The 18,770-nt window shown below is 34.3% G+C and overlaps 1 protein-coding gene across 34 annotated transcripts in view; it reads right to left on the reverse strand.

Moving 5' to 3' along the window:
- Nucleotides 1-18,770, reverse strand: part of rbfox3b (RNA binding fox-1 homolog 3b) — a 584,742-nt gene that overhangs the window by 40,007 nt on the left and 525,965 nt on the right. For 18 of the 34 annotated variants that reach the window (XM_073944090.1, XM_073944087.1, XM_073944088.1 and 15 more), the window contains 2 exons: nucleotides 10,365-10,425; nucleotides 10,128-10,181 (listed from right to left, as the gene is read on the reverse strand). In XM_073944090.1, coding sequence (XP_073800191.1) covers nucleotides 10,128-10,181; nucleotides 10,365-10,425 — 115 coding nt within the window. Of the gene's footprint in view, nucleotides 1-10,127; nucleotides 10,182-10,364; nucleotides 10,426-11,591; nucleotides 11,685-18,770 lie in introns of all 34 variants that reach the window. The other 16 variants (XM_073944077.1, XM_073944075.1, XM_073944078.1 and 13 more) reach the window with 1 other exon arrangement.

An 18,770-nucleotide genomic window follows, 5' to 3' on the forward strand; every position in this document is an offset into this window, starting at 1 on the left:
TAATAATATAACAAGTGCAACAACAATAACATCACATGAGCTACACATATATATATATATATGTACATGAATATATTTATGACATGGAGCTTTATACTGCTGGAAGTAGCGATCAGAAGATGGGTACACTGTGGTCATAAAGGAATGGACATGGTCAGCAACAAAACTCAGTTAGGCTGTGGTGTTTACACGATGCTCAATTGATACTAATGGGCCCAAAGTGTGCCAAGAAAACATCCTCCACACCATTACACCACCACCAGCCTACCTACCTACCTACCTACCTACCTACCTACCTACCTACCTATCTATCTATCTATCTATCTATCTATCTATCTATCTATCTATCTATCTATCTATCTATCTATCTATCTATCTATCTATCTATCTATCTATCTATCTATCTATCTATCTATCTATCTATCTATCTATCTATCTATCTATCTATCTATCTATCTATCTATCTATCTATCTATCTATCTATCTATCTATCCATCCATCCATCCATCCATCCATCCATCCATCAATACATCCACCAACCAACCAATCCATCCATCAATCATCCAACCAACTCCTGTTCTTAGCTGACAGGTTTCCTGTTCCAACTGTTTCCAGTTCTTAGCTGACAGGAGTGGCACCTGGTGTGGTCTTCTGCTGCTGTAGTTCGTCTGCCTCAAGGTTGGACGTGTCGTGTGTTCAAAGATACTCTTCTGCATACTTCAAAAATTTCTTAAAGAGCAGATTGACAGTGTACTTAATAAAGTTGCAGGTAAGTATATCTATAACGATGCTTTTATCTACATTATTTCATTGCCATTTTAGTAGTATTGATTTATTTATTTATTGTTATTACTATCCTTAAAAGAACATACCAAGTAATAAAAGTAATACAAAAATTAAAAAGTCAAATTAGCAGCATAAATAAAATATAAACAAATAAATAAACAAATAAAAATTAATTATGACGATGAAAATAATAAAATTAATACAAATTTCAAAGACAAAATAAAAGGGGTTCACTCTTCAAAAAATAGTTAGGGAAAATAGTTTGCCTGGCTTGTTGAAGTAAATTGCAGGAAAATCAGTCAATCAATTAATAAATGTGTACAGAGCGGTCAGTACTCTAGTAATGTACTAATGTATGTCTGTATGTATTATTTCTAATATATTATATTGTTTCAAACTATTAAAATGTCAATAAAAAAGTCTCTTTAACAAACTGTAAAACATGAAAAGTTCCAGAATTCAAATAAAAAGGAAAAACAAATGCAAAATTTTGAATCATTTTGGAAACCTTCACCAACGTGAAGCTGATTTGTGAGTGAGTAAAAAAAAAAAAAAAAATCAACACTTGTTTCTGTCTATCTGTCCACACAAGCTTAGACTTATCACTAAACAGATAGACAAACGGCCAACATTCAAATTGAATCAGTCATTAAATCCATCAACACAAATGCTGTAATATTTGCATATTTAGATACTGATGTCTGTTCTTCATTAAACTGCAGAGTCAGATTTACATCATCAAAAGTTGTTAAAGCGGAGATCAAAGTGTCATAAATCAAACTAAAGACGTAAATAAACAGAAGAGAGGCTTTAGGCCAGTGTTCAGCAAGAGTCAGGGTTAAGAATGTGTATGTGTGTGTGTGTGTGTGTGTGTGTGTGTGTGTGTGTGTGTGTGTGTGCGCGCATTTGAACATAAAAAGAAATGTCCAGTTAGATTGTGTGTGCGTGACTTTTACAATCAGAGTGAGTGCGTATGTGTGTGTGTGCGCGTGTGTGTGGAGTGAAGTGTACAGTCAGATGCTGGAGTGAGAAAGTCAAACTGTGTGCATGTGCATGTATGCGTGTCTGTTCATCTGCACTAAACGTCAGCATATGTTGAGTGTTTGGCTGTGGTTCTGCTCTCAGCATCAGTAGCCTGTAGACACACACAGTATGACTGGACTCTTCGCTCCAAGCATGCACGCACGCATGCACCCACACACAAGCACACACACCCACACACCCTCACACCCTCACACGCACGCACGCACACACAGCCTGACTGGACATTTCTATCTATGCACGCGCACGCACGCACACGCACGCTCACGCACGCTCACACACACACGCACACATGCACAAACACACACACACACATTCTCTACAGCCATAACATCATTGAAACACCAAGAACATTGAACATCTTAGCAACCAGCCTTAGTTAAACACCCTAACAACCAGCTCTAACTCACTAGCAACCAAAAAGAGAATCGTAGCAGCCATCTACAGTAGAACAACCAAACAACCAGTTAGAACAACTTAGTGACAGCTAGTAACGAGCGAGATTGAATGACCTTAGCAACCAAATAGAACACAGATGTTTTTATTTTTATCTACACATATTTCAAAAATTGAAAAAAAAAAAAAAACATTGAACACCCTAGCAACCAGCTGAAGTAGAACACCTTAACAACCATCTAGAACTCACTAGCAACTAAAAAGAGCACAGTAGCAACTAGCTACAGTAGAACAACCAGTTAGAACATCTTAGTGGCACCTAGCAACCAGCTACATTGGAAGACCTTAGCAACCAAACATACACAGATGTTTTTTTTTCTATTTATCTACACACATATATACCAAAAAAAATAATAAAATAAAATAACAAAACAATAAACATCCTAGCAACCAAACATAGTATCGTAGCAACTATTTACAGGAGAACAACCTAACAACCAGTTAGAACATTTTACTGACACCTAGCAACCAGCTAAATTGGAAGACATTAGCAACCAAACAGAGCACAGATGTTTTTATATTTGTCTACACACATTTTTAAAATTGAACACCGATTCAACATCCTAGCAACCAGCTGCACTAGAATACCCAAACAACCAGCTACAACTCACTAGCAACCAAAAGAGCACAGTAGCAACCAGCTACAATATAATTACCAGTTAGAACATCTTAGTGACACCTAGCAACCAGCTAAATTCGAAGACCTTAGCAACCAAACAGAGCATAGATGTTTTTATATTTATCTACACACATTTTAAAAATTGAACAGACTGAACATCCTAGCAACTAGCTAAACGAGAATACCCTAACAACAAGCTAAGTTGCAAGACCTTAGCAACCAAATAGAACACGGATGTTTTTTTATGTCTAAATTCATTTAAAAAACTGAACACAGATTCAACACCGTGGCAACCTGCTGCCGTAGAACACCCTAACAACCAGCTGGCTGTTAGGATGTTCTACGGCAGCAGGTTGCCACGGTGTTGAATCTGTGTTCAGTTTTTTAAATGAATTTAGACATTTTAAAAATTGAACAGACTGAACATCCTAGCAACTAGCTAAACGAGAATACCCTAACAACCAGCTAGAACTCACTAGCAACCAACAAGAGATTCGTAGCAACCAGCTACAATAGAATTACTAGGTAGAACATCTTAGTGACACCTAGCAACCAGCTAAGTTGCAAGACCTTAGCAACCAAATAGAACACAAATGTTTTTTATGTCTAATTTCATTTAAAAAACTGATCACAGATTCAACACCCTAGCAACCTGCTGCCGTAGAACACCCTAACAACCAGCTAGAACTCACTAGCAACCAAAAAGAGCATCTTAGCTACCATCTATAGTAGAGCAACTTGTTAGAACATAATAGTGACACCTAGCAACCAGCTAAATTGGAATACCTTAGCAACCAAACATAACACAGATATTTTTATATTTATCCACACACATTTTCATTCATTCATTCATTTTCTTGTCGGCTTAGTCCCTTTATTAATCCAGGGTCGCCATATCGGAATGAACCGCCAACAAAACAATAAACATCCTAGCAACCAAACAGAGTATCGTAGCAACTATTTACAGGAGAACAACCTAACAACCAGTTAGAACATTTTACTGACACCTAGCAACCAGCTAAATTGGAAGACATTAGCAACCAAACAGAGCACAGATGTTTTTATATTTGCCAACACACATTTTTAAAATTGAACACCGATTCAACACCCTAGCAACCAGCTGCACTAGAATACCCAAACAACCAGCTACAACTCACTAGCAACCAAAAGAGCACAGTAGCAACCAGCTACAATATAATTACCAGTTAGAACATCTTAGTGACACCTAGCAACCAGCTAAATTCGAAGACCTTAGCAACCAAACAGAGCATAGATGTTTTTATATTTATCTACACACATTTTAAAAATTGAACAGACTGAACATCCTAGCAACCAGCTAAACTAGAATAACCTAACAACCAGCTAGAACTCACTAGCAACCAACAAGAGATTCGTAGCAACCAGCTACAATAGAATTACCAGGTAGAACATCTTAGTGACACCTAGCAACCAGCTAAGTTGCAAGACCTTAGCTACCAAATAGAACACAGATGTTTTTTATGTCTAAATTCATTTAAAAAACTGAACACAGATTCAACACCGTGGCAACCAGCTGCCGTAGAACACCCTAACAACCAGCTAGCTGGTTGTTAGGGTGTTCTACAGCAGCAGGTTGCCACAGTGTTGAATCTGTGTTCAGTTTTTGAAATGAATTTAGAATAAAAAAGCTAGCTAGCAACTTTGGTTGCTAAGGTTTTGCAACTTAGCTGGTTGCTAGGTGTCACTAAGATGTTCTACCTGGTAATTTTATTGTAGCTGGTTGCTACGAATCTCTTGTTGGTTGCTAGTGAGTTCTAGCTTGTTGTTAGGGTATTCTCGTTTAGCTAGTTGCTAGGATGTTCAGTCTGTTCAACTTTTAAAATGTCTAAATTCATTTCAAAAACTGAACACAGATTCAACACCCTAGCAACCTGCTGCCGTAGAACACCCTAACAACCAGCTAGAACTCACTAGCAACCAAAAAGAGCATCTTAGCAACCATCTATAGTAGAGCAACCTGTTAGAACATAATAGTGACACCTAGCAACCAGCTAAATTGAAAAACCTTAGCAACCAAACATAACATAGATGTTTTATATGTATCCACACACATTTTCATTCATTCATTCATTTTCTTGTCGGCTTAGTCCCTTTATTAATCCAGGGTCGCCATATCGGAATGAACCGCCAACTTAGCCAGCAAGTTTTTACGCAGCTGATGCCCTTCCAGCGGCAACTCATCTCTGGGAAACCACACACATTTTAAAAATTGAAAAAAAAGCATTAAACGTCTTAGCAAGCAGCTGCAGTTGAACACCTTAACAACCAGCTAGAGCTAACTAGCAACCTAAAAGAGTACAGTAGCAATCAGCTGCAGTAGAACACCCTAACAACCAACTAGAAGTCACTAGCAACCAAAAAGAGTACAGTAGCAACCAGCTGCAGTAGAATACCCAGTTAGAACATCTCTGTGGCACCTAGCAAGCAGCTAAACTGGAAGACCTTAGCAACCAAACAGAACGCAGATGTTTTTTTTTTTTTTATATCTACACACATTTTAAAAATATTGCTACTAAATCTGTATATATCTTATTTGTACAATAATATTTTAATATATTATAGATATACTGAATCTAATTGTAGATTATATAATGTTATCTAGAGGAACAGGTATCATGCTTCATGCTTTAATATGTGCCGGTGCATTAGTTTGTTGGTGCTGTGTTTAGCATATGGCTCCGCTGAGCTCCATGCCATTTCATTTTCCTTATGAAAGACTTTTACAGTCATTGAGACTCGGGGGCAAATCAGAATGAACTCGAAACAGAGCGCGCAAAATGAACTGGAGCCAATTACTCCGCGCTGAATTCTTCATTTGTGCACACTGAAGAGTTTTAAAAAGAAATGTGATCCGTGACTGCTAATCAAATTGAGCCGAGAGCTAACTAGCAGCGCTAATGATACGACCACCATCTGACTGCAATAAATTAAAACAGCGGTTATGATGTGTTCAATAGCGTGTGCTTTTTTTATTGAGAATGGAAGCCAACGTGGCATCTAGTTTCACTAATAACACGCTAGCATGAGTGCTTTTATTGGGTGCTGGTGGATTGGTGGTTGAGGACTGCTAACACAGCGGTCTCGGGTTCACTTCCATAAAGTGGAAATTTACTGACATCAGCAGTGCGCTCTGAGCGAGACATTTAACCCCAGATCAGCTCTGCTGGGACGGACCCCATAATGCACCAAAACACCTTTGGAACCAGGCAGAAAAACGAAAAGGCATTGTTTACCAAGAAATTAAACTTTACTCTGTATTTACTCACCCTCAAGTGATTCCAAACTTTTTTGAGTTTCTGTTGAACTCAAAAGAAGATAGTTTGAAGAATGTTATAAAAACAGGAAAAAGGGAAAACAAATAATATGAAAATAAACATTAAAAGGTTTTCAACATTTTTTTTAAATAATTTATTTTGTGTTCAACTTAAACAGGTTTGTGACAACTTAAGGCTACTGTAAGTAAATGATGACACATTTTGGGTGAACTATCCCTTTAAAATGGCCAAGGACCTCAATACATTACAGATATGCTCACTGAATACAAACCTAACAGATCACTCAGATCTTTAGGATCATATAAACTAGAAGTTCCAAGAGTTCAGTCTAAGCAGGGTGAATCTGCCTTCAGCCACTATGCCCCTCACTGCTGGAATCAGCTTCCAGAATTGATCAGATGTGCTCCAACATTAGGCACATTCAAATCAAGACTGAAAACACATCTGTTTAGCTGTGCCTTTACTGAATGAGCACTGTGCTGCGTCCGACAGATTGCACTATTATGTTTTTCGTTTTCTTTTTCATTCTTTTATTACCTATTTTAACTCATTTTAATTTGTTTTTATCTGTTTTTAATAATTTTTATTGTCTGCATTTTATTTTCCTAAACTTGTCTTTTTTATTCCTGTTTATGTAAAGCACTTTGAATTGCCACTGTGTATGAAATGTGCTATATAAATAAACTTGCCTTGCCTTGCCTTGCCTTGCCTTAAGTAATCCGAACCTTAGCAACCATCCTAAAAATACCAATCAAAACACATTTGCAACTTCATAGCAATGTCATAGCAACTATACATCCTAGCTAGAACAGCTACAAAAACCACCTGAGACACCAGCAATAGTAGAACACCTTAGCAACCAGCTACAGTAGAACACCCTAGCAATCAGCTATAGTAGAACACCCTAGCAACCAGCTAAAGTAGAACAACCTAACAACCGGGAAAATCTTAGTGACATCTAGAAAGTAGTTAGAGTGGAAGACAAAATAATCGATTAACCGTTAACCGAAAGGGTGCGTTTGTAACCGATTAATGCTATCAGTTAAACGATTAAAATTATTAATTTATATATTTTTAGTTTGGCTGCATAAGGTGCCGATTGAATGCGCCTTTGCGTTAAGAGAGGCATCTTTTGCACGCGGCTCATCCCAGAGCAGCAGTTTGTGTTGTCAAGACAACTACAGAGAACTTTTAAAGAGCTTGGTTTCCGCTACATTCATTCTTCCATGGCGGGGACCAAAATGCATCCCGCCACTGCTACATTACCCATTCAAAACATTCAGTTATTGTTGTTTATAATAGCGGATTATAATCGCATCAACACGTATTAAAAGGTAAGTGAATCATAACAGCGCAAACTTTTCTGTAATCGTATAGTGCTGTGCGCTATCTGTTTAACCCTTTGGGGTTACGTGCTGACTAACTGACTGACTGACTGACAGGTGCGTGATGCGTGAGCCAAGCAAACATGTAGAAGCTTTCAGTTAAGATGAACACAGTTTCTATAGTTATACTTTATTTAGAGATAAAGTATGATTCTGCATATAATCACTCTATCTTGCTGAAGTTTATAGCCGTTTCACTTTACTTAAGGACTCATTATTGCCGCTTTGAAGGTGTAATCGCTGTTTTAAGTTATCCAGAGCTGTATTAATGTACAAATCTTGAATATAATAATATTATTAAATATTACAATTGTAACAACACAGACAGCAACACTTATGCACAATCGATACCCAGCTGATTCGGTCGTTTCATAAGAGGACCGCGCCTCTTCTCTTCTTTTTTCCTTGTCAACATAAAGGCGGTGAGGTGCGCCTCACGTTTTTGGAATGAAAAAAACACGTTAGCTGTGGTCGACCACTTGTTCAACTGCAAGACATACTTAACTTGCGGGACGATAACGTATAACCCGTGCCTACAGACACATTTGCAAAGAAGCAAAATGGAATTAGAATATTGCTGTTTGAAACAGACGTGTTGATGCCAAAAAAGTGCTGAGGTTGACCTGGATCTGTGTCATAAACACAACAAATAGGCTTTACCTTTTATTTTACAGCTTATAAAGCATGTATGCACATTAATGCAATATCATATTTAAACAACAAAACTGTTTACAAAAAGTCAACATATACGCGCGTTGTTGTTGTCTTTTCATCACGCAGCGCGCACTTGAACCGCGAGGGAGAGAAAGGAAACCATATAGCAAGACATAATCTTTAAAATAAAATAATGATTTCTATTAAGAATGTAAAAAGGTTTTGATATTATAATAATAACAGCGGGGCATTAAATAAATGCTTATTTTCCGTGGAGCGAGCAATTTGAGGAAGTCTGCTATTTTATTTGACGGAAGACAAAAATATTAATGGAAAAAAAACAGCCTATGCCGGTTATTAAAAATAATCAGTCAGTATTTTGGATTTGTAATATAAATTAATTATTTAAGTGGAAAATAATGTAGGGCAGTCCTATTTATTTAATTCATTTTATTTAGATTATTCTGCTCTTCTGTGCTAAACACTGCAGGTGCGTGAAAATGCTCTGTTGTATTGTTCTATTATTAATATGCTAGCATATAAAAATAAATCAGTATTTTAAAATGCAATATTTAATGTGTCAGACACAAAATAGACACGTCAATTCGTTTAATATAAAATTAATAGTAATCTGACCAGTTAACCGTTAATAACTGATTAATGAGCGGCGGTTGTCGGTTAGCAAAATTAACCGAAATGAGCATCCCTAGTGGAAGACTTTAGCAACCAAACAGTACACGTCTCAGCAACAAACTAGATCAACATAGCAACCAGCCAAAACATCCTAGCAACACCCTAGCAACATCCTAGCAACCAGCTACAGAAGAACACCCTAATAACCAGATAAAACTCTAAAAACTCTAAAAACATACAAAAAAGACCATACTAGCAGCAACAATAGAACAACCTAGCAACTAGTTGTAAAATCTTAGTGACACCTAGCAACCAGGACATGTAGAAGACCTTAGCAACCAAACCAAACCAAACCTAGCAACCAACAAAAACACTGTAGCAACAGTGTAGAACATCTTAGCAACACCCCAGAACCCCCTAACAACCAGATATAACTTGCTAGCAACTAAAAAGTATATACTAGTAACCTGTAGAACAACCTGGCAACCAATTGAAAAATATTATTGACACCTCGCAACCATGTGCGAAAATGAATGTGTGGAAGACCTTAGCAACCAAACCGAAAACATTAGCAGCATCCTAGCAACCAACAAGAACACTGCAGCAACCGTTAAGAACATCTTAGCAACACCCCAGAACCTTCTAACAACCAAATATAACTTGCTAGCAACTAAAAAAATGTATACTAGCAACCTGTAGAACAACCTAGCAACCAATTGAAAAGTATTAGTGACACCTAACAACCATGTAAGAAAATTAGTATGTGGAAGACCTTAGCAACCAAACCAAAAACAGCATCCTAGCAACCAACAAGAACACTGTAGCAACAGTGTAAAACATCTTAGCAACACCCCAGAACCCCCTAACTACCAGATATACCTTGTTAGCAACTAATACGTGTATAGTAACCTGTAGAACAACCTAGCAACCAATTGAAAAATATTAGTGACACCTAACAACCATGTGAGAAAATTAATATGTGTGGAAGACCTTAGCAACCAAGCCAAAAACATTAGCAGCATCCTAGCAACCAACTAGAACACTGTAGCAACAGTTTAGAACATCTTAGCAACTCCCCAGAACCCCCTAACAACCAGATTTAACTTGGTAGCAACTAAAAAGTGTATACTGTACAAGCAACCTGTAAGGCAACCTAGAAACCTATTGAAAAATATTAGTGACACCTGGCAACCATGAGCAAAAATGAATACTGGCACGAACAGATGTGTGCATCCTCACCTGCGTAGAGCTCTGGTGCGTAAACGGCTCCTACAACTGGGTTGAGCTTCCAGCCTGCAGAAACACAGGACAGAGATGGAAATATCCAGGCAAACACTTGAGCGTGTACTTTAATAGATCCCGCTGGGGTTAAAACAACGTCTGTCAGTGAGAGTCAGAAGCGTTCAGCAGCTGTAAATGCTGAGGCAAGCAGGTGACGGCCGTTTAGTCATGCTGAGGAGATTTATAGGCTCTTACTGTTTGTGTACGGGTTTACTACTTTCTTATTCGTCATCACTCTCGCCGTGGCGTTGTTCACCTGAGAAAAAAAGATACAGAGAGATGTGAAAGCACTGCGGGAACATACATCTCAAAAGCCATGCAGGAAAAACTGCGCTCATGCAAAACATGCATGAATATCTTTTAGATTATACAGTCATTTCCCACAATGCATTATTTTAGAGTTATACACATTGCAAAATAAAAGTTTGTAAATGCAAATATTTGGCAGAATTTCTACATTTTGTGGTGCCTTAATAACAGTTTGAATTGATGACATACATAGGCAATGGAAACCAAAATATCCCAGATGTATCTCATGAGGGACAAAGCAAACAACTCATGATGTCTTCTGATTTTGAATGCGTTTTAAATTGCTTGTACATTATCCAGTGAAAGATGAAGATGATGAATATTTTAAAGAATCAGCACAACTTCAGAACCAACTAATTAAATGCCTCTCAGAGATCAATTCAATAAATATTCTGGGTCATTTTTCACAATATTTGATACAGTTTCTAAAGCTGTTTCTAAGTTTAAAAATAAATAAATATAATATTAATTATATATATATATATATATATATATATATATATATATATAATTAATTATATATATACATACATTTATACATATATATATATGTATATATATATATATATATATATATATATATATATATATATATATATATATATATATATATACATATATATATATATATATATATATATATATATATATATATATATATATATATATATATATATATGTGTATGTATGTATGTATGTATGTATATAAAACGCTGGGTTGTTTTTAACTATTGGGTTAAAAAGTGTAATTTAAATTTAATTGAAAATTAACGTTGGGTTTCTCTATATTTGAATTAGTATTTGGGTTGTGACAACCCATAATTTTTTAGTGTACCACATTATTTTTATATAACAGTGCCCCAATTTGAAATATGGCTTGAACACATTTTAAACAAAATTCTTCTTCTTATTTACTATTTTTAGCATTTAGAAGTTGTCAATAGAGCATGCAATCAGCTTGATATAACCCAGAATATTTCTCTAAGATGTGACACACATACACACAGTCGGTCAGGTATCGTGCAGATGCTCAGAAACCGCAGGATGAGTTCAGGAAATGAGGTCAGCAGGCAGAAAAAGAGGGCGGAGAGAAAGGGAAAAAAAGGAAAGCACCTCGATTTTACGTCCTTCTACGATTGTACCGTTTAGTTTCTCCCGTGCGCGATCTGCATCTGCACTCGTTTCAAAAGTTACAAAGCCAAAGCCCTGCGTGGCATGAAGGGAAGCAGGAGGGGAGAGAGAGAAACAGCGGTGAAAAGAGGTATGGAGAAAGTCAGGGGATCACAAAAGGACCAACACCTTACAAAACACAATACAGGTACACACCAGAAGAAGAAAAACAGCACAAATACAGAGCCCGCCTGTAAAGTGGTTGATTTAGGTCATGGTATTGGCAGAAATAACACTTCTTAAGGCCTAGTCCCTATAAAAAATGTCATTGCAGAGTTGCAAATGTAAAATGTATCTTTGCAAAACTATCAGGTTTTTAGAAAAGTAAAAGTTCATCTGCTGAAATTAAGAAAGGTGATCCCTGTGACAGAGTTAAAGAACTTTAGTGAAAATTTTTTGATCTGTTCTATCCATTAATCAAAATAATATTTTTTTTATCATGCTTTTAGGAAATAAAATTATATAGAAATGAGGCATATCAACAAAGCCCAAATGAAATGAATAAAGCTGTTAAGTTTGGTGTGCGTGAGTGACACTGAAGTCGAGAAAAATCTCATTTTAATAAATAATACAGTATGTATTTTAGTTGTAATCAATAGACATATTAATTTTTAAATTAGACAAAATTATACATGAACAGGAATAAAATCCTTCAGAATATAGTTATGAATAAAACTTAAGTTTGATGAGAGTGACATTAAAGTGGAGAAAAATCTAATTTTAATAAATAGTATAGTATTTACTATACCAGTAATCCACATAAAATAGTGTATACATCAGGTAAAACATTATATCACCAAACCCCACAGTAAAAAAATCAGAATATAGATATAAATAAAGCTGTTAAGTTTGGTGTATGTAAGTGACACTGAAGCAGAGAAAAAAATCAAGATTTACTAAAATACACCATGAGCTTTAGTTGCAATTTATATGAATAATATTGTATAAATCATGTAAAGTGAAATAGTGAGTGACACTTAAGTAGAGAAAAATCTAATTTTAATAAAATATACAGCACGTATTGTAGTTGTAATCTAAAGAACGAATGCTGTAAAAATTGGGTAAAACAATATATGAACAATCCCCACAGTAAAATACTTCAGAACATAGACATGAATAAAACTGTTAAGTTTGGTGTATGTAAGTGACACTGAAGCAGAGAAAAAATCAAGATTTACTAAAATACACCATGAGTTTAAGTTGCAATTTATATGAATAATATTGTATAAATCATGTAAAGTGAAATATAAACACCCCACAGTAAAATCTTTCAGAATATAAATATGAACAAAACTGTTGAGTTTGGTGGGAGTGAGTCACACTGGAGTGGAGAAAAATCTCATTTTAATTAAATATAATATATGTATTGTACCTGTAATCTATCGAAATAATACTGTATAAATTAGGTAAAATAATATAGGAACAAACCCCATAGTAAAATCATTTGCAATATAGACATGAATAAAACTCTTAAATTTGGTGTCTGTATGTGACACTGAAGTGGAGAAAAAAAATTATTTGATAAAAATATCCAGTATGTAGTGTAGTTTTAATCTATAAAAATAATACTGTATGAATCAGGTTAAACAATATATGAACAAATCCCACAGTAAAATCCTTCAGAATTTATATATCAATAAAACTGTTACGTTTGATTTATTTAAGCTACACTGAAGTGGAGAAAAACAAATCTGATTAAAATATACAGTATGTATTTTAGTTGTAATCTATAGAAATTATACTGTATAAATTAGGTAAAATATTATATGAACAAACCTCACAGTACAATCCTTCAAAATATAGATATGAATAAAACTGTTAAGTTTGGTGGGAGTGAGTCACACTGAAGTGGAGAAAAATCTAATTTTACTTAAATATAACGTATGTATTGTACCTATAATCTACCGAAATAGTACTGTATAAATTAGGTAAACTAATATTTGAACAAACCCCACAGTACAATCCTTCAAAATATTGATATGAATAAAACTGTTACATTTGGTGTATGTAAGTTACATTGAAGTGGAGAAAAATCTTATTTTAATTAAGTATAACGTATGTATTGTACCTATAATCTATCGAAATAATACTGTATAAATTAGGTAAACTAATATTTGAACAAACCCCACAGTAAAATCCTTCAGAATATAGATATGAAAAAAACTGTTACACTTGGTGTATGTAAGTTGCATTGAAGTGGAGAAAAATCTTATTTTAATTAATTATAACGTATTTATTGTAGCTGTAATCTAATTTATCGCAATAATACTGTATAAATTAGGTAAAATAATATATAAACAAACCTCACAGTAGAGTCCTTTAGAATTTAGACATGAATACAACTGTTAAATTTGGTTTCTTTAAGTGACACTGAAGTGGAGAAAAATATAATTTTAATAAGATATACAGTATGTAGTGTAGTTGTGATCTATAGAAAAAAAATACTGTATAAATCAGGTAAAATAATATATGAACAAACCCCACAGTAAAATCCTTCAGAATATAGATATAAATAAAACACTTAAATTTAGTGTCTCTATGTAACACTGAAGTGGAGAAAAAACATATTTTTTAAATATACAGTATGTACTATAGTTGTAACCTACATAAATTATACTGTATAAATCAGGCAAAATTATATATGACCAATTCCAGCAGTAAAATGCTCAAAATATAGATACAAATAAAACTGTTAAATTTGGTGCATTTAAGTGACAAAGAAGTGGAGAAAATTACATTTTAATAAATTGTACTTAAAACATTAGCATTGGAGTTTAAATACTTAAATATTGTAGGTTAAATGCGTATGACATGAATTCAATGTGGGTCATACTTCATAAAATGTTAATATACTGTACAAAATGTTTCTTTATTTATTTTTTAAAAATCATTTATTTATTGAAATACAGTTTATTCACATTTGCCCACATTTACAATCGCACAATCCCAGCTATTTTCAACCAATTAAACAAATGGATTAAGCTAATTTTACTGACCACTCACTTAAATGGTTCCAAACCTTTATGAATTTCTTTCTTCTGTCAATATTTAAAAAAAAAGCTGGATGCCTCTAAATATTGACTTCCATGGTAGGGAAAACAAATAGTGTTAAAGTCAATTTTTCAAAACATTTTTCAAAATATCTTCTCCTTTATTCAACAGAAGAAACGCATGTGAATGAAACGCAAACGATGACAGAATTTTCATTTTGATTGAACTATCACTTGACAAAAAGATGATCTGTGTTCATCATGATGACTCAGTGGCCGATAGTAATCAAGAGGGGGCGGAGCTACAGATGATTGACTGCAAAACAGTGTTTGTATAATACAGAAAGAGTCTTCAATCAGCCCAAAGGCTCAATAAACACAGGAGACTTTCACACAGGAACTTCAGCACCTTCTGCTTCACAAAATTATCCATCAGACAGACACAAGATCAACAGAGGGCCGAATGAATCCCGTGGACATCTCACATGACCGCGTCTTCTCTCCTCCGCTGTTTTATCATGCAATAATTAGCTTACACGCAGGGGTAAAAAAAGAGACAGCCTATTTTTCAACAGGGACAAACATATTGAATGCAAATGGCTGCTTCTTAGAAAATAGATTGTTTATTAATGGGCCGGGGGGTTCATTATACAGCCACGCTGGGTGGTGGGGAAAGCAAGGCATCATGGGTAATGGGCTTTGTAGGGCACACCACAGTGAATGGTTGCTTGAGCAGAAAGCGATGTCATCTTCATCTTATCTAGCTGTCGGGGACGGAGGAATTATCACACGCCATCCACACACACTGACTGCCGGAAAAAACCTGCATGTTCACTTTCAGTGTTTCAAATCAACACACTACAGATTAATAAAAGTAACATTGTATTGTCTATTTATATGTGAGGTGTTTTTCATTTTTAAATAAAAAAAGTAAGTTTAATCCAATTCACTTTAAATATACATTATGTATTCCAGTTTAAATATGTAAATATTGTGGGTTAAGTACTTATGATATGAATTCAACTGTTGAGTTGAAAATAAAACTGTTGAAATACACTTTAACTGTGTTTTGTGGCTGAAATCTACAGAAATACCGCACAAATTTTATGGACATATGAACATTTAAAATGTTGGCATACCTTTTAACTCCCTGAGATTTTTTTTTAAATGCGCGCAAACTTTTAGAACAGAATTTGAATCTAAAATTTGATTATTTTAACATGGGTACATTTTGTTTATATATTAGAGCTATTTTTTTACTGAAGGAATAACTCGGGACTTGTGGAGCTGCTCATCGATGGGTTTGCTCTTCAGTGTTTGGACTTTCATCCGTGAAACTTAAACCACACTGAACTGAACTGACACAGTTACAATTTACTAGAAATTCTATGTTAGGCTGCTTTGACACAATCTACATTGTAAAAGCGCTTAGAAATAAAAATGAATTCAATTGAATATTGACCATTGTGTTATTTGAGGAATAAAATGTTAGAGAAATCATACAAAATTAAGTATGAAAAAAACTGTAAAATCCCTTATATAGATATGAATAAAACTGTTAAGTTTGGTGTATGTAGGTGAAACTGAAGTGGAGAAAAATCTATTTTTAATAGAAAAAAACACATTAAATATATGTATTGTAATATATCTAGAAAAGTTGTATAAATCAACCTTTTAAAATAAAAACTCTGCAGTAAAACATTTAGAATATAGCTAACTGTTAAGTTTGGTGTAGGTGTCACTGAGGGGAACAAAAAATTATTTTAACAAACTTTTTTTAAAGATAAATATCGTATCTAATTTAGATTTGTAACTGAAAATAAAAAATATAAAGTGCAATAAATTAAGTAAAAACTATATTTTGGATGCTTTCTTCACTACATGTGCTTTGCCTTTATCATCTTATGTTTTTGTGGACCAGCAAGCACATATTTCTGGTCAGTTTAAACATAAACGTTCATGTTTAATAATCAGATTTCAGTTAAATAATCAGAAACAGTTTTCAATAATTCAACTTCTGCTGAAAACCCAGATGAAAATGACAATTCTTATTACATTTTTATTTTATTTTATTTTTTTGGGGGGGGGATGTTGACTATATTTACTTGATTGTAATCTATCCCAAACATTTTTGGCATTTAACTATCATTTACATACTGTTTATTTTTACTTGACATTTAAATTTACATCATTGTCTATTTTTTTATGTGTTTTTTGTACCAAAACATGCTATTTTTATTCTTTTTTTTTTAAAGCAATATTAAAAACTATTTATTTTCATACAAGTTTAAGTTTGGTTTTATTTTTTAGACATTTCCACTTAAATGCTTTCTTCTACATTACTTGTGCTTTGCCTTTAACATCTTCTGTTTTTTGTGTACCAGCAAGCACATATTTCTGCTCAGACTAAACGTAGAGTTTAAACGTAAACGTATACGTTAAATAATCAGATTTCAAAAGCTTTCAATAATACAAATTCTGCAGAAAACCCAGATGAAAATGACAATTCTTATTTGATTGCTTGTTTTAATGCATGTCGACTTGGTGGAAAAATAAGGTTAAAGCTCTTTATTTACTTCATTACAATCTATCCCAAACATTTTTGGCATTTATTTATTATTTACATACTATTTGCTTTAAGTGAGGTCTATCCAACCCAGGCTCATTGGAAATATGTTCCCAGGGCTACATTTATGAGAACCAACAAGTATGTACCCTGGGCTACGTCTTCTTGCAGTTTTTTTAATTCACAAATCCACTAAAGGGCGCAGTGTACAATTGTACAATCTCAAATATGTTACTTGAGCATGTTTTCTTATATGTGCCCTTTCTTGTAAGTCCACCAGTGGCCGCTCTGTATATTACTGCAAAAATTAACATCTTAAAATAGGTAAGCCGTCAGCCCATAATGCTCATTTTACACATAAAATGCAGCCATTGTGTACCAGCAAGCACATATTTGTGGTCAGATTTTAAACATAAATGTCCACGTTAAATATTCAGGGGTCAAAAGTTTTCAATAATATAACTTCTGCTGAAAACCTAGATGAAAATGACAATTCTTATAAAATGTTTGTTTGTTTGTTTGTTTGTTTGTTTGTTTTGAAGCATGTTGACTTGACTTTATTTACTTCATTAGAATCTATCCCAAAGCATTTTTTGAATTTATCATTTTTAACATTTAGCATGCTTTAAATTGACTTCATTGTCTATTTTTTAATGTGTTGTTTTGGTCCAAAATGTGCCGTTTTTATTCTTTCTATAAAAAAACAATGTTAAAAACTATTTATTTTCGTTTATTATACATGTTTAAGATTGGCTTTGTTTTTTTACACATTTCCACTCGTCAAATTTTACTACTTGACAATTTCGTTAACTAACAAGGCAACAATTGCAATGTGTACCCAAAAATAAATCTGATATTTCAATTTATTACACTAAATTGTATTTACACCAAGCCTTTTTAAATAGATTTTACGTTCAGTTAAAGGAACAGTTCACCCAAAAAACTAAAATTCTGTCATGATTTACGCAACCTTCAGTTTACAACAAAAATATTTTGAAAAATATTGCACACCTGTAACTATTGACTTCCATAGTATTTGTTTTTCCTACTATGAAAGTCAACAGTTACACGTTTCTAACATTCTTCAAAATATCTTCTTTTGTGCTCAACAGAAAAAAAGAAACTCATAAAGCTTTGGAAATCCTTGAGGGTGAGTAAATTTTGGGGTGAGCTATTCCTATAACAATAAAAACAGTTAATTTTATCTTTATTTTAGGTGCATTTGTTTGAAAATGCTGGACTTCTGAATGCTAAACATTCCAAAATTATTTTCAAAAACAAATCCAACATCAGAAACGGTCAATCTGACTCTCACTCATCTTTCTATATGACTCTTATCCGAGCATGTTGTAAAGGCCTTGGAAGGAAAAGAGCAGATTTATTGACATTACCTGAATTATGTTCACACGTACAAGCCGAGCAAAGACTCAAGTCAGCAGCAAACAGTGGATTAAGCATGAAGCGTTGTGAGCCGCGAGACGGCTGACCCCTGCTCTGAGTATGTGCACTGTCATGTCTGTTTTGTTCTTTGACTTTATAGTCTTTAATCTGGCTCGAGGAGGATCA

Source organism: Danio rerio, chromosome 3, assembly GCF_049306965.1.
Source record: "Danio rerio strain Tuebingen ecotype United States chromosome 3, GRCz12tu, whole genome shotgun sequence".
NCBI classification, from domain to species: Eukaryota; Metazoa; Chordata; class Actinopteri; order Cypriniformes; family Danionidae; genus Danio; species Danio rerio.